Genomic DNA, 14082 nt, shown 5'->3' with positions numbered 1-14082 from the left:
CTCAGCAGGAAAAGCAGCTGAAAATCTGAAGAAGAAATGATGTTTGCAGCTGTTTTGGGCAGCAACAGACAGACTGGAGACAACACTGCTTTTGAGGCTACAGGACTTCTGCGAATATTGCTACGTTTAATTAAAACCCCAACACCTGGCAGTACAAACTAGTATTCAGAGCTGTTGGGTGCCATACTGCTTTAAAACAAGCACAGATAGGCAGCTCCTTATTTCCACAGCAGGCTTTTTTCTCTCTCCCTCTGGCCACTGCCACTCCTTCTGAGCAGAGCCCGCATTCCGCATGCCAGCAGGTGTTTTGTCTCAGAAGGCTGAGCTGGGAGCTGAGATCTTCTCAGAGGAGCAATGAGAACAGCTGTGAACAGTGGTAAAGGACATCAAGCAAAAGTGCCAGACACTTCTCTTACAGCAAACAAAACTTGCTGTCCCTCCTTGAAAAAGCAAGATGTGTGCTTGAGAAGAATTACAGAAATCCAAACTGCAAAAGCACATTCTAAGAATTAAACATGAAACAGATTATAAGTATTATTCTGCTGCTCCACCCTTCAAAAAACTATTGTGGGTGTGCACAACCCAGAAACCACGATTTGTGAATAACAACCATGCAGGATATTGTTCTGCTTTAGAAAATTGCTAATGGATTAGAAACAGCCCCTGTTCTCAGCACTCCTGATTCTTTGTCTGCTGTTACTGAGTGTTCTTGTAAGGTCTCTTGATCTGTTCAGTCTACTTCTGTATGGATTTCCAGAAGCAATTGACTAAATCCTCAATAATTCAAACAGATTTTTTAAAAGCAGTCTGCTGACAGAAGTGTTTTATACATACTCAGACATGAGAGAAACATGATTTCTTTTCCGAAGGAGTTGTGAAGCATTGGAATAGCCTGTCTCAGAGGCGACCAAGAATTGCATGGATGTGGCACTGGAGGGCATGGTTATTGGGCATGGTAGGGATGGGTTGGTGGTTGGACTAGATCTCAAAGGTCTTTTCCAACCTGAATGATTCTACAGTTCTACAATTCTGAGAGCAATTACCCAGGATTACATTGCCTCAATGGATGGTGAGACCATGGGATATTTCACGCGCCAAGAATCTTCTTCCTTCTGTACCCTTGTTCCTATGGTAGAACAGAGGCAACTGAACTAGAAAAGAAGGCAGATATAACTAGTGATAGTCACACTGTCTCTGAGAATTACTTTAACCTGGAATGTATATTACTAGTATAATAGTTTAGTACAAAACTAAATTAGTGGCATGATTATCATACGATCAGCATTATGACCATATCCTTATCCATATTATAATCAAAGTAATGAGATGCAGTGATCAGAAATGAAGTGAAATTAAGATGGGTCTCAAATCTAATTTGAGAGTTACTTTTGCAAAGTACTACTCTTCTATATCCAGAGGCTCTATCACTTCACTCCAGAAAAGAGGAAGCTTTCTGACACAAACCAATCACTTCTACAAATCAACTAATGGACTTTTCATTTTTCTTATTTAAGGACAACAATGAAAATTAAACAAAATCCTGTTTATCATGTAAAGATCTGTTTAGTTACATTTAGACGGTTTGTGTTAACTTGGAAAGAGAGCTGTGGCACCCAGGATTTAGATTTGCATTCATCCCTCCTGGACTGGGTAAACACTCCAGCTAATCTCCAGAAAGGGAAAATATAAAGTTCAGCTCAAGAAATGATTTTTGTATGAGCAGAAACGTTGCATTCACTATCTGCCTTCCAGGAATCACAGATTCCACTGGAATCCATTGAGCCAAAAACCAAGAATATGTGTTTGTGTATGCATACACATTCATGTACACACATGTGAATTCAGAACACAGACATTAGCACGTAGATATTTAAAGACAACCACTGAAAAAGGTCAGAAACAGCTTTTTCCTGTATTCACATCCTACTGTCATATAATCTCTAACCCTCGAGAACTTGTTCAGATTAAGGTCCTTAGTGAGGAAAACTACGCGCTCTTCCTTCATCACGATGGTCATATCAGGAGCACTTGTAACTTAGAGTAGATGAATCCATACCAACTTGCTTATGGCTATGGCATAATTTTTACAAATACAGTTTTCCAGTAAAACACCTCTCCATACTATTAAATTGCAGACCTGGGCAGCAAACAACATCTGCGTGGGATGTCTGTTCACGCGTCACAACAAGAGCAAGTGCACAGACTCACACGCTCGTTCCAGCCTTCAGCCTCCTGAGACCTGTTCTTCTCCAGTCACATGAAATAGAAGAGGAAATATGTAATGTTTTCTATAGCATCAGCTCCTGGGTTTCCAACAACAAACTTCATTGACTATTCCATTACTGAACACCACCTGCATTTCAGAATGATGGAAGAGAATGCACTTACAAGGTTAAGATCAGCTATGCTAGTCCCAGCCCCACCTTGCCAACATCCTGTCTTTCAGCAGCAGCTGCCAAAGGAACTGCACCATAAGGCACAGTGTTTTCCAGCAGCAACTATTTCTGGCTCAGAAACATTTGGAGCCAGAAAACATCTTATCGGGCAGAGCGCAGGTGCTTCTCCAGTCTGCCCTATTGATTGGTGATGGTTACATCATCGATGCCATGTAATCAGGTGCTGTAGATGTAATACGTTTGCAACCTGAGGAGCAGCTCCTCCACCCACTGCTGTTTTCTAAGCCATTCTGCAATTTTTACCTGACCATTCAGCCCTGTTATAACAATATCATATCACATGGCAACACAATTGCTTTGATAGTGACGGTACAGACACTTCCAGATCTAGGTGCGAATACACTAACTAGTCTCTCATCTCTGTAATGATGCCTCCATACAGAAGTTCTAAGAGACACCAAAGGCAAGATTTTTTCATAAGCTTCTCTAAGCCATCCCCAAAATAACATATTCATCCTATGTCACATAACAAGATTGATTTTTTTAATATTTCCTATGACCTTTCTTGGAAAAAATGCAAGATTTGATAAACAATAGTTCCTCTAAACTCAAAGGAAAAAAGAAACTCTGTCACAAGAAAAAGTGATTGTGTGGTGGCAATTGCAACTGACTAGTACCATGGTAATTCAAAGGAAAAAATGCACACTGCTCTTGGCAAAAGGAAGCACTTTTCCATCCATGGAGCTTTCTTAGAACTCCTGGGTGAGTTCTTCTCACTAGCTCTCGATATTTGCCCATTATGCTAGACTACTAACATATTGACAATTCCATTTACATCTAGAAATTCTTCTACCTTGGTAAAGGAAATTCTACTTGTGAAAAAGAAGCAGAAAATGCATTTGCCTTTTGAAAAAGATTTTCTTTTTTTTTTTTTCCCCTCATAAATGTTCTCTGCTACTTGCAGGATGGATGTGGAATGCAAAAGCATGCCAGAACAGAATGAAGGGTTTTACCAAGCACCACTGAACCACAAATTAGACTCTGAGATGCAAACAACGGTACTTGCAAAGAGGATGGCAAAACCAAACAATACCCAGAACACACAGTAGCAATGCCTGCTACTAGAAGGGAGAAATGACCACAGGTTTGAATATTGAGAAATGATTAAGCAGACAGGGAAATGACGAGGCTGAAGTTGTGCTCTGTGCCCAACCACTCTTTCAGTGAAGAAATGTTTCCTAATATCCAACCTGAACCTCTCCTGGCATTCATGATCACAAAGGATATAGGCTAGGCAAAGAGCAAAGTGAAGACCTTTCTTTCACCTGTTTCATGAACTTGTGAATGCAAACCCTTGGGAAACAGCCTTCTGTGTCACTAGAGCAGAAAAGTGTTGGCAGCTCCTCAAGGATGCTTTTCTTCAAGCACAAGAGCTCTTGATCTCCAAGTGCAAGAAATCAGGCGAAGAAGACATGAGACCAGTATGGCTGTAAAGTCAGTTATGGCTGAACTGAAGAGAAAGAAGGAAATGCATAAGCAATGGAAGCAAGGACTGAATCACATCTTGGGAACAATTTAGGAATGCTGTCTGAGCATTATTGATGGGATGAGGAACATCAATGCATAGCTGAACTGAATCTGCTGACAGATGTGAAAAAAGGAACGATGGTTAGAAAAAGAGAAACAAAGAAAATGTACCATCCTTGCTAGACAAATCAAGAGATCTAGTGATGTCAGACATGAATAAAGCTGAGACTCAACAACTTTTTTTTCACCAGTTTTCACCAGTCATCAGTTCTCTCCGATTTCCCACATTTCCAAACCTGAAGACAGAGCCTGGGTGAACAACAAAACTATAATTTTTATCATACATGTCTCTCACTTTACTGAGTTTTGGAGGCAGAAGATTTGGAGGCCACAAAATTTAAAATGCATTTAGAAATAAATATCAACCATTTAGAACTACCTGGGAAGGGAATACAAACATATCTATCAGTGCAGCTTTTTCTCTTTCTGAAGTTTTGAAATGTTAGTGTACAGGAAAGAAAGTCAGAGGACAAACCAATGTAGCTCTAACAATATAGGAAGCAAAGGTATTATATATAGATATAGAAGATATCACTTCTACATATATAGATATAGATATCACTATATATAGAGATATAGAAGTACTATCACTTGTCACTTCTAATATTTCACAATTAAAACCTGATGCAGTGCAGTAAGAAAAATCCGGATTTCAGCTTACCTCTGTTTCTTTCTTTCCCTCCTCCTAACACATTTATATTAAAGTTTTTCTCCATTACAAACACCTGAGTAAATCTTTTACCACTTTGAGGGTGGTATTCATAAGCTGCATTCAGTGATAATTTATACATTAAATATTTTGCCACACAAACATTAACTGTAATCCCCATTAGCTGGAGCAACCTTACTCTGTTGCAGAAAGTGTGATGGTTAACCACAATCTCATGGAACAGTGTAGCTAGAAGAGTTCCTACCTTCTCTTCCCAGTGTGCTCTGTTGGCATTTTCCATTTGGAAGGTATGCAAGGACTGTATTTTATCAATTTGCTCTCGTTGCTTCTGCAGCTCTCCCTGGAATTCATTCTTCTTGAGCTCCACGGCGCCTCTCTCTGCTGCTGCCCTGCGGACCTTGCCTTCCAGCTCCATGATCCGACTCTGAGGAAGCAATAGCAAAAGGCAAAGAGAAATGCTCTCCCTGTGAGACTGTTTAAAAGGGTTATGCTTTCAAACTTCACATAGGCAGAACTAAAATAAGTAACAAGTGAATGCACTTTCCCTCTTGCTGGACTTTTTTCCAATACTTTCAAAGAATTCAAAGGCCATCAAAATTTAATTTAAAGTACACAGCCCTAGGCTAAAATAAATAAATAGATAAAACCACACCAAAACATAAATCATTTAAAAAAAAAAAAGAAATCACAATCCATGATCTTGCTGAAGTACAAGGTCAAATCATTTTCCAAATGTCATTCAGGCAAGTTGGACATCATTGCACTTCCCAGTGTTGATCCTAACCTTACACAGAGGGAAAATTCAACTCTGAAATCATGAAGAAGTTTTATTTTAAGACCAGGGAAAAAGTTGAGGAGGGACAACACTGTCCAACTTACACTTAAATAACTGACATACAGCTGTTGCACAAAGATACAATGCTTATTTATAAGAAGAAAATTATTCTTGACCAGTCAAAAAGCAGTGACAAGATGAAAACTCAAGACCATGAAATACTGCACAGAAAAGCAAGGTAAAGGAATCAAGCCAGATGCTATCAAGGCTACATATTTTATATTTTTTAAATACTCATTTAGCTTTGGAGGTCATTTTCTCTAAATATTTTGTATTAAATTCCTCATGGGCAGTAAGAAAGAGTATAAAGCCAAAGGGAAAGGGGTGGGGGGGAGGGTTTTTTTTTTGTTGATATGAAATAAACAAACCTTGCACACGGAATCACAAAGCAGGAGCTTTGTTCATGTACTCCTCAACTTCAGAATGTGCAACACAGTAAATTTTACAAACCCAAGATGGATAGTCACAGAAAATACAGTTACAAAATAGTAATTATTCCATGAGCTTTGAATGCCTTCTTTAGGAACAGTTTCTAAGAAATACAAAATCAAATTTTTAGAAACTGTATCTGAACAATTTCTTTCCTTGCCCCTAGTGGGAAAGTGCATGTTACTCATCCAGCACATACTGAAAGAGGTCAATCTTTTTTTATACTGAGCAACAGAAGTCACTGAAATGGCAATATGGAAAAATAATTTAGGAAGATGAGCAAATTACAGAGACTCGTTCAGATATTAAAATGGACTGCAAGTTCAATATACTCTGAGAAAAAAACTGAAGCAGAGGAAAGCAGCTGAATGTCTACATATGTTTGAAGTACCATACTCAGGTCTTTGGGTTTTGGGTCCCCCCTTACCTCCCCTTCTTCCCTGTACTGATAAGCAGTGGCTGTAGTATTTGTGAAAATCCCTAAAGCAAGCCAAAGCAAGCTCATCACATCGAGCGCAAGCATTCTACTTATTGTGAATTACCTTTGCCAACTGCAGATGTGCACGACCACATGCAGAGCAATAGGAACGTTACCTGTAGATCCAAACTGCGAGAGCTTGCAATCCAGTAATTGAAACCCAAAACAATGATGCATGCCAGGAGAGAGGCCACGAGAAGAGGTGGAGACTTCATTCCTCAGCAGCTGTTCTCAAGATCTACCATGTCAAAAACAGCAAAAAAGCAAAACCACAAGAGAGTGGAAACTGCGAATTATATGATGTGTGTTATATTGCATCCCCCACTTTGATAACTATATGAACACAATCAAACCTTCACTGCAGTAATGTAACAGCTCTCAGCTGGACTCCACTAAGCAAGGAGGGCAGGTATTTCCACCTGGAGAAAGAAAAAAGCCATATCATAATGTTAGCTGTTACAGAAAGCCCCACATCAACTCTGCAAGAAAATCTTGAATATTCCTAACAATTGAAAACCAAAACCAAACAGAATAAACCAGCCATCCTGCTATCATACCTTCCATACAGCCAGCTAATTAACAGCACTGGTCTAGAGGTAAAAGGACAGATTCCTTGTCATCCCACTTAGTCAGTAATGAACGTTAATCTCAACCTTCCAGAAGTAATTTACACCTTGCTTTCAAATGGGGATATGAACCTAATGCATTGGTTCCAGGCTAATTAGTTAATAGGCAAGTACATAAATACCTTAAGGGTAACCTAAATAAATAAATAACCAAACATTGTTGATTTCAGTGGGAAATCATATGAAGTGCTATTTCTTTTGATCTTCAGCTTTCTGCTGCTCTTGACCAAAAATAAATAACATGCCTTAATCTGTGAGGTTTAGCAAGTGAGCAACACCGAAGGTGCCAGCTGCTGCTGAGCCTTGTTTCACTCTGTGAAGCAACCCATTTTAACACAATGTGAGGGCAAAGAGCAACTGCAGTTCTGTTTACAATAGGCCATAATCATCCTATGAGTTTTATGAGTTGATAAAATCTGGTCTTAATGAGTGCAACAGCACTTAGCTCAAGGAATCCTCCAACTCCACCAGAAACCTTGGGCACAGTTGGCAATACGGATCGTTCTCTTGCAAACTGAAATCCAGTTTGAGATTTTTTATTTTTTTTTTTTCCTTTTGGCACTACTGCAGACAAAAACCAGAAAAATAGTCATGAAATCAAACAGCAAACACCAGTGCACTGCAAGACACTAACTCAAGGTGAAATGGGTGCATTTACTACTAACACGTTGTGCAGCCTCTCAAGGTGCACACTCTTAAACACAACAACTTATTGTTCCCTGTGGATGCAATTCACAGGCTGTAATATATTTATAAGTGAACAAATGGTAGAAACACTCAGAGGGTTTTGCATGAGGACATGCTGTGATCACAGGGAAGGTGACAATTCCAGCTGCTAGGAGGAAACAGAGATGCTGGTATTATTCTGTGCCCAAGGCTTAAGTTCTTCAACAGCACACATTCATTTCATGCACATGTGCACCCAGAATAAAACCCACTTTGGAACACTCCTTCCAGATTTAGTGTCAGACACAAACCATTGTCACTCTCACTCAGTAGCATGGCCCCACCACCTGCATCGCAAAAATACAGACACATACAGGTTTCCAGCACAAAGGTACAGATTACAGAAATGCATGTGCTGCTGTGCAAATTGCCTTCCTGCTGTGCTACACAAAGAGGAAAAGCTGAGATTTAAGTAGAATCCCTGCAAATCTAAAACCGTAGAACTCCAGAGACAAAATCAAAATGCAAGAAATATCGGATTTACAGGCTGGTAGGGAGTTGGAGCTAGATGACCTTTACGGTCCCTTCCAACCAAGCCATTCTGTGAATCTGTGATTCTATGAAACAGGGACAACCACGTCACCTAAGGACAAGATGATTTATTTACTTGTGCTTACCAAAATAAAAATTCCATTTCAAAAAATGTTTAACAAAATCTGTCTGAAGTCATTTGTGTCCTGTTCTTTGCTGTAATGGTACTAGTTGGTGTACTTGAACAACACAGAAAAGTTACTAAACATAAATTGCAAGATATAGTGCATCATTTCAAGTGCTGCTTTCTTTGCTGTTTTCCTCCTGGCAGTAAGAAGTATACAGAATCATAACAATGGGAAAAGACCTCTGACATTATCTAGTTCAATCATCAACCTATCATCACCATGCCACTATGTACCTCAGTGCTTCATCCACATGGTTCTCAAATATATCCAGGAACAGTGACTCCAGCCTGTTCCAATGGCTCACCACTCTTTCTGAGAATAATTTTTTTTGTAAATATACAACCTGAACCTCTGCTGAAAAGCATCTACCCAACATCCAGCCAATGGCTCCTACAGAAAGCATCCATCTCATCAGCTTCAGAGACTTGCTGGAAAGTTAATTACTGGGTTTGCTGGTTAGCTCAGAAAGTTGTGGAGGTAAAGCAGCTGCACAAACACAAGTGACTACCTTGCCTGGAGCACAGAGCCACAGGACTGAATACCCTAGTGTCATGCTGCCTGAGCTGTCCCTATTAGAAATAAGGGGGTGAGAAAACACTGATTTCACTGAAGTACTCCTCACTTGACTTCCATGCATTTTCCCCTCTAAAAAATGCAGTGTGGCTTGCCCTTAGCTGAGTTATGTTAATTGGGAATGCGTTTTATAGTCAAGAGAAAGAGAGGAAGGACAAGGAGTGACAGGACACACAAGAGCACCTTCCATCCACCCAATCCGATCCAGGACACAACCCCAGCTGCAACACTGGCATTTCCTCCCACTACAGCTTAGAAACAAAAACTATGTGGCTTTCTCCCGGGGAGACACGCATTCTGAAGGAAAGATGCAAATCAGCTTAGGGAATACATTGATATGGAAATGTATTTGTGCATGCTGTCCTCAGGAAATATCTAGCTTGGCACAGCTATTAAGTCAAAAAGAAAATATGTTTCTGATTTTATGTGTAAGAATGTGATTTCACTGAAAAAGAAGGAACCCATCTCTCATGCATGTTTACTACAGCTGTGGAATGAGATGTTCTGCCACATGCATCATGTTCTACACTTGGTAGGACACAGAACTCCTGACCTCTGAACATTCTGGCTGTCTGACGCCAACACAGAAGTGCTCCATGAGGAAGGCGGTGGATGCTTGAGCCAGCTAACACCTCCTGCTTCTTGTGCTGCTGTACTGCCAGCTGGAGCAGATCTCTCCCTCCACCCACCCCCCCCCCCAAAGCAGCCAGGACCCAGAAACCTCTCTAAGGACTGCCAACAGAAACACAGCCTCCGGGTAGCCATAACAAGTCAGAGTGGGTTAGGCCACGCGCCGCCATCTCACCTGGAGAGCCAACTCCTGCCCACAGGCCTCAGATATGAAGCTTTGAGAGGCCCTGAGTCACTGTTTGTCCAAATTATCACATTACACACTCCCCAGGAAGGGGCGCAGCTCTTGGCCAACAGGTTCTGCAACTGCATGCTCATCATTCTCAACAAAGTCTGGACCTCAGGTCTTCCTTTCCCGATGTATTTGTAGACACAAATAACAGATCAGAAGAACATGAAAAGATGGAGAAGGCTCCTGATAAGCGAGTAGCTGATGGCTACCACCACCCCACTAGCTATTTTTCAGATCAGAGCCCACCATGCACTGTCTTTTAAATCGATCTAAAGGAGAGTTCTCCAGCAGAGCTATGGTTTGTGACAGCTCCACACGACTCTGAGGCTGCTCATCAGCTGTGGAATCCAAAATACTTCCATATGAGAACAACACTGAGCAAAAAAAAAGTTACACATGAGAACAGTTCACTGTTAGCCAGATTGCTAATTTCTTTTCAAGGATACGGTTTGTCTCAGGCACCTTTCCATACAAAAGGAAATATTTTGTTAGTATCAAAACTGAAAGGACCCCTGCTTGCTCTTAAAGATTAATAAAAGGAAAAGGAATAGAATAAGAATAGAGTAAGCTTGTATGTACAGCTCAGGAACCACAATATCACGTCATCCCTTCCACCCCTGTAAAACCACAAGTACAGTTTCACTGCAAAACACACAACCCCACACCGGGAACAAAAAAAAAAAAAAAAAAAAAAAAAGCAAAAAAAAAACCAACAACAACAACAACAAAAAAACAAAAACAGAAAATAAACAAAGAAGAAAGCCATATATCAAGCAGCCGTTCATCAAGCACAGTGCGATTAAGACACACTCGGATGGGGAGAGCGGGACCGACTGGCAGCCCGAGCGGCAGCCCGAGCCGGCACAGGGGCGGGCAGTCCTCGCCTCAGGACGGCGCCTCCAGGCTCTGCCGCCGGGCTGCGGCCGGAACCCGTCACTGCCCCTCACTTCAATCACAACGCTATCCGTACCCACGCGGAGCTACCGGGGGACCCCAGCCCGTGCAGGACCGCCGGGGCACAGAGGCTGCGGGCACGGAGCACAGCGGGCCGCCACCCGCGGGCCCGTCCGGGGCAGACTCCACTCGCCTCCCCCCGGCCCGGAGGGGTTTGGCGGGGGACCTCGCGGGCACAGCCACCCCCAGCACCTGCCCTCGCCGCCGGTACGGCCGCGTGAAGCCCCGCGAAGCCCCGCTCCGGCCCGGCCCGGCCCCGCCTGCTGCCGACAGCCGAAGCTCACCTCACCGCGCTCCGGCGCCGGGCTGCCTCGGCCGGAGCAGGAAGGCGGCCGCTGCCGCGCCCCCCGCAGCCCCCGGCACCTCCCGCAGGGAGGGCGGTGCTGGCGGCCGGGCGGGGGGCAGGAAGTGCGGAGCGGGGCGCGGAGGAAGTCTGGCGGGCAGCGGGGCAGCGCGGGCGGGGGCTGCCTTCACCTAGCGCCGCGGAACGGGGCTGCGCCGGGCGGGGGGGCGGCGTCGGGCGACCGGGCGCTGTGGGTGGTGGGCAGCGGCTCCCTGCTGCCGGTCCGATCGTGACCGCGGGTGCTGGCGTGTCATATGCGGAAAGCCAAAAGCGGAAAGCCAAAATCGGAGCGAGGTGAGGCCGGGCAGAGCTATTCTAATACCCGTTTAGGAAGCTAAAGGAGTGAAGCTAGTGGTTTTTGTTACCAAAACGTTGAATGGTTGGGGAACGTGTCTGTTCCATTGTTAGTCATTCGGCCGAACGCTTTCCACCGTCTGGTTCTGAACGTTGCTTCTGCCTGTTGGCTTCTCTGAGTGGAACATGCACAGCCGAGCGAGAGCAGAGCACGGAGCTGCAGCAGCGGGTCACGGGCTGTGCGGGGAACTTCTGCATCTCTTCAGCAAAAGTTACTGTTTTGAGATAAATTCCCTTAATGGGTTGCGGGCAGTAATTTGATTGGTAGAAATACAGTGACAGTAAGAAAGTGGCTCACTTGTCTTAAAACAGAAAGACGGTAAAAATAAACACCAATAGAAATACTCACTAGGAATTGTTGTGCAAGCAGAAAATAGAAAGGCTGCCTGCAGCTGGGAGAGCACTGTTTAATTTTCCCCATCTTGGTTACGGCCAGAAGTTCTGCAGACATAACTCAGTTACTTCCCTTCAGGAGATTCTCTCAGTGAGCAGCAGCTCTTCCCACAGACTGCAAATACAAGGTCTCAGACACAGAAGTGGCTGTTGTGTCACGAGAGCTCATCGGCAAAAAGCTGTCTTCAACAGGAACAGCACTGTCTGCAGTGTGGATCCAATGAGAATAAATTACTCGAGTTCAGTTGCTGCAGCACTATGCAGTCTGCACAGAGTGGTCCTAAGGACACTGAAGGACAATGACAGTGGCAGAACTAGTTCAAAATACTTATCAGTACTCAACACCTGCTGGTGTTTTAGGAAGTATCAGTAACTGATACTGACAGAGAGGAGATTGTAAGTAGCTCAGAAGCTGCAGAGGAATGGCTCTTATGTAAAAAAAATAGGTCATCATAATAAACCCTGTTCTATTTATTCGTTCTGTCTACTGATGGTCATTTTACTTTCTCCATTAACTAATGCATAGGCTACAGCTACAACCAGTGTTGCATAAAGGATGGTTGAACATTCAACATTAGCAAAGACATATCATTTTTTAAATGAATAGGCATGCATTTTAACAGAAAACTGAGAAAAAGGGAAGTCTTGCTTTTAAGTTTTGTGGTAAGGCAAAGAATTCTTGAAAGAAAATCTCTCATTTTGGTCTGGAAGAAAAAAATGGATGGGACATAGCAGCAGAGAGTTCAACATAATTTCCCGATTGCAATATATGCACAATGCTTCTGTGGTTTTTCAGAGCTGTATCCTAATTTCTTTGAAGCCAACAGCAATGTACATCAACCTTATGTTAAGCTGCAGAGGAGTTCAGTAACTCAGCAACATTGTTCTTTCCAACAGGGCTGGGCTTGTTAGGCATGTGAAGACTGGGGGCAACTTCGGATGTAGCATTCATGAGGTGGGGGAGTTCAAGATCTTGAGTGGAAGAAGTAAGGCAAAAAGTAGGACTGCTGCCTTGGACTTTCAGAGAGTCAACTTCGACCTTTTTCGGGACCTACTTGGAGGTATCTCATAGGTTAAGAGTGCTAGAAGGTAAGAGGACTTGTGAGAGCTGGGCAGCATTTAAACAGCACTTCTTCTAAACTCAAGATCGGTGCATGCATAAGAGTAGGAAATCAGGGAAGGGAGGCAGGAGTCCTGCGTGGATGAGCAAGGAGCTCGTGGATAACATCAAAGGGAAGAAGAAGATTTATGAAATGTGGAAAAAGGGCCTGTCCTCTTTGGAGGACTATAGGAGTGTTGTCAGGGCCTGCAGGGAAGCAACAAGGAAGGCTAAAGCTCACCTGGAGCTGAAGCTGGTAAAGGAGATGAAGAATAATAAGAAGTTTTTTGTTTGTTTGTTTGTTTGTTTGTTTTTAAGTATGTTAGTAGTAAAAGGAAGAGTAGGGATAATGTGGGTCCCCTGCTGAGCAAGGGAAGTGTTCTGGTAATGGGGGATGCCGAGAAGGCAGAGATGCTGAACACCTTTGCTTCAGTCTTCACTTCATAGACTCCCCCTCAGGCTCCTGAACCCTGAAGGGAAAAGAGAGAGTCTGGAAAAATTGAGAGCTTCTCTCTTCTCTTAGGAGGGGAGCATCTAGGTGGGATCAATGTACACAAATCCATGGGCCCAATTGGGATGCATCCACATGTGCTGAGGGACTCGGCAGGGGTGATTGCCCTCTATCTGCTCTCTATCATCTTTGAGAGGTCTTGGGGAATGGGAGAGTTGCCTGAAGACTGGAGGATAACCAGTGTCACTCTGCGTCTTCAAAAAGGGCAAGAAGGGCAAAAAGGAGGATCAGGGAAACTACAGGCCAGTCCGTCTCACCTCTGCCACTGGAAAGGTGGTGGAACAGCTTGTTCTAGGTGCCATCTTCAAGCAATTGGAAGAGAAGAAGGTTATCAGAGGTAGTCAGCCCTTTTCACCAAGGGAAAATTGGGCTTGACTAACGTCCTAGCCTTGTAGGATAGCATCACCAGCTGGGTAGGTGGGGGAAAGCAGAGGATGTCATCTACCTTGACTTCAGCAAGGCTTTTCATCTCCCACGACATTCTGATAATGAAGCTGAGAAAGTGTAGGATAGATAAGTGGATGGTGAGGTGGGTTGAGAACTGGCTGACAGGCTGAGCTCAGAGGGTTGTGATTGGTTGGGCAGAG

General features: G+C 43.4%; 1 protein-coding gene across 3 annotated transcripts in view; it reads right to left on the bottom strand.

The window, feature by feature from the left end:
• Positions 1-11665, bottom strand: part of GOLM1 (golgi membrane protein 1) — a 30777-nt gene extending 19112 nt beyond the window's left edge. The window contains exons 1-4 of one of the 3 annotated variants that reach the window (XM_031602430.2): positions 11504-11665; positions 6749-6814; positions 6512-6633; positions 4898-5077 (exon numbers count right to left, since the gene is read on the bottom strand). In XM_031602430.2, the coding sequence (XP_031458290.2) occupies positions 4898-5077; positions 6512-6610 (279 nt within the window). In that variant the 5' untranslated portion in view covers positions 6611-6633; positions 6749-6814; positions 11504-11665. Of the gene's footprint in view, positions 1-4897; positions 5078-6511; positions 6641-6748; positions 6815-11079; positions 11410-11503 lie in introns of those variants that run through there. The other 2 variants (XM_031602429.2, XM_090131353.1) reach the window with 2 other exon arrangements.
• Between the last annotated feature and the right edge of the window lie 2417 nt (positions 11666-14082).

This window comes from Phasianus colchicus, chromosome Z, assembly GCF_987193195.1.
Source record: "Phasianus colchicus chromosome Z, bPhaCol1.hap1.1, whole genome shotgun sequence".
NCBI lineage: Eukaryota > Metazoa > Chordata > Aves > Galliformes > Phasianidae > Phasianus > Phasianus colchicus.
The sequence above is the reverse complement of the archived record's forward strand: the minus strand, read 5'-3'. Positions and strand labels throughout refer to the sequence as shown.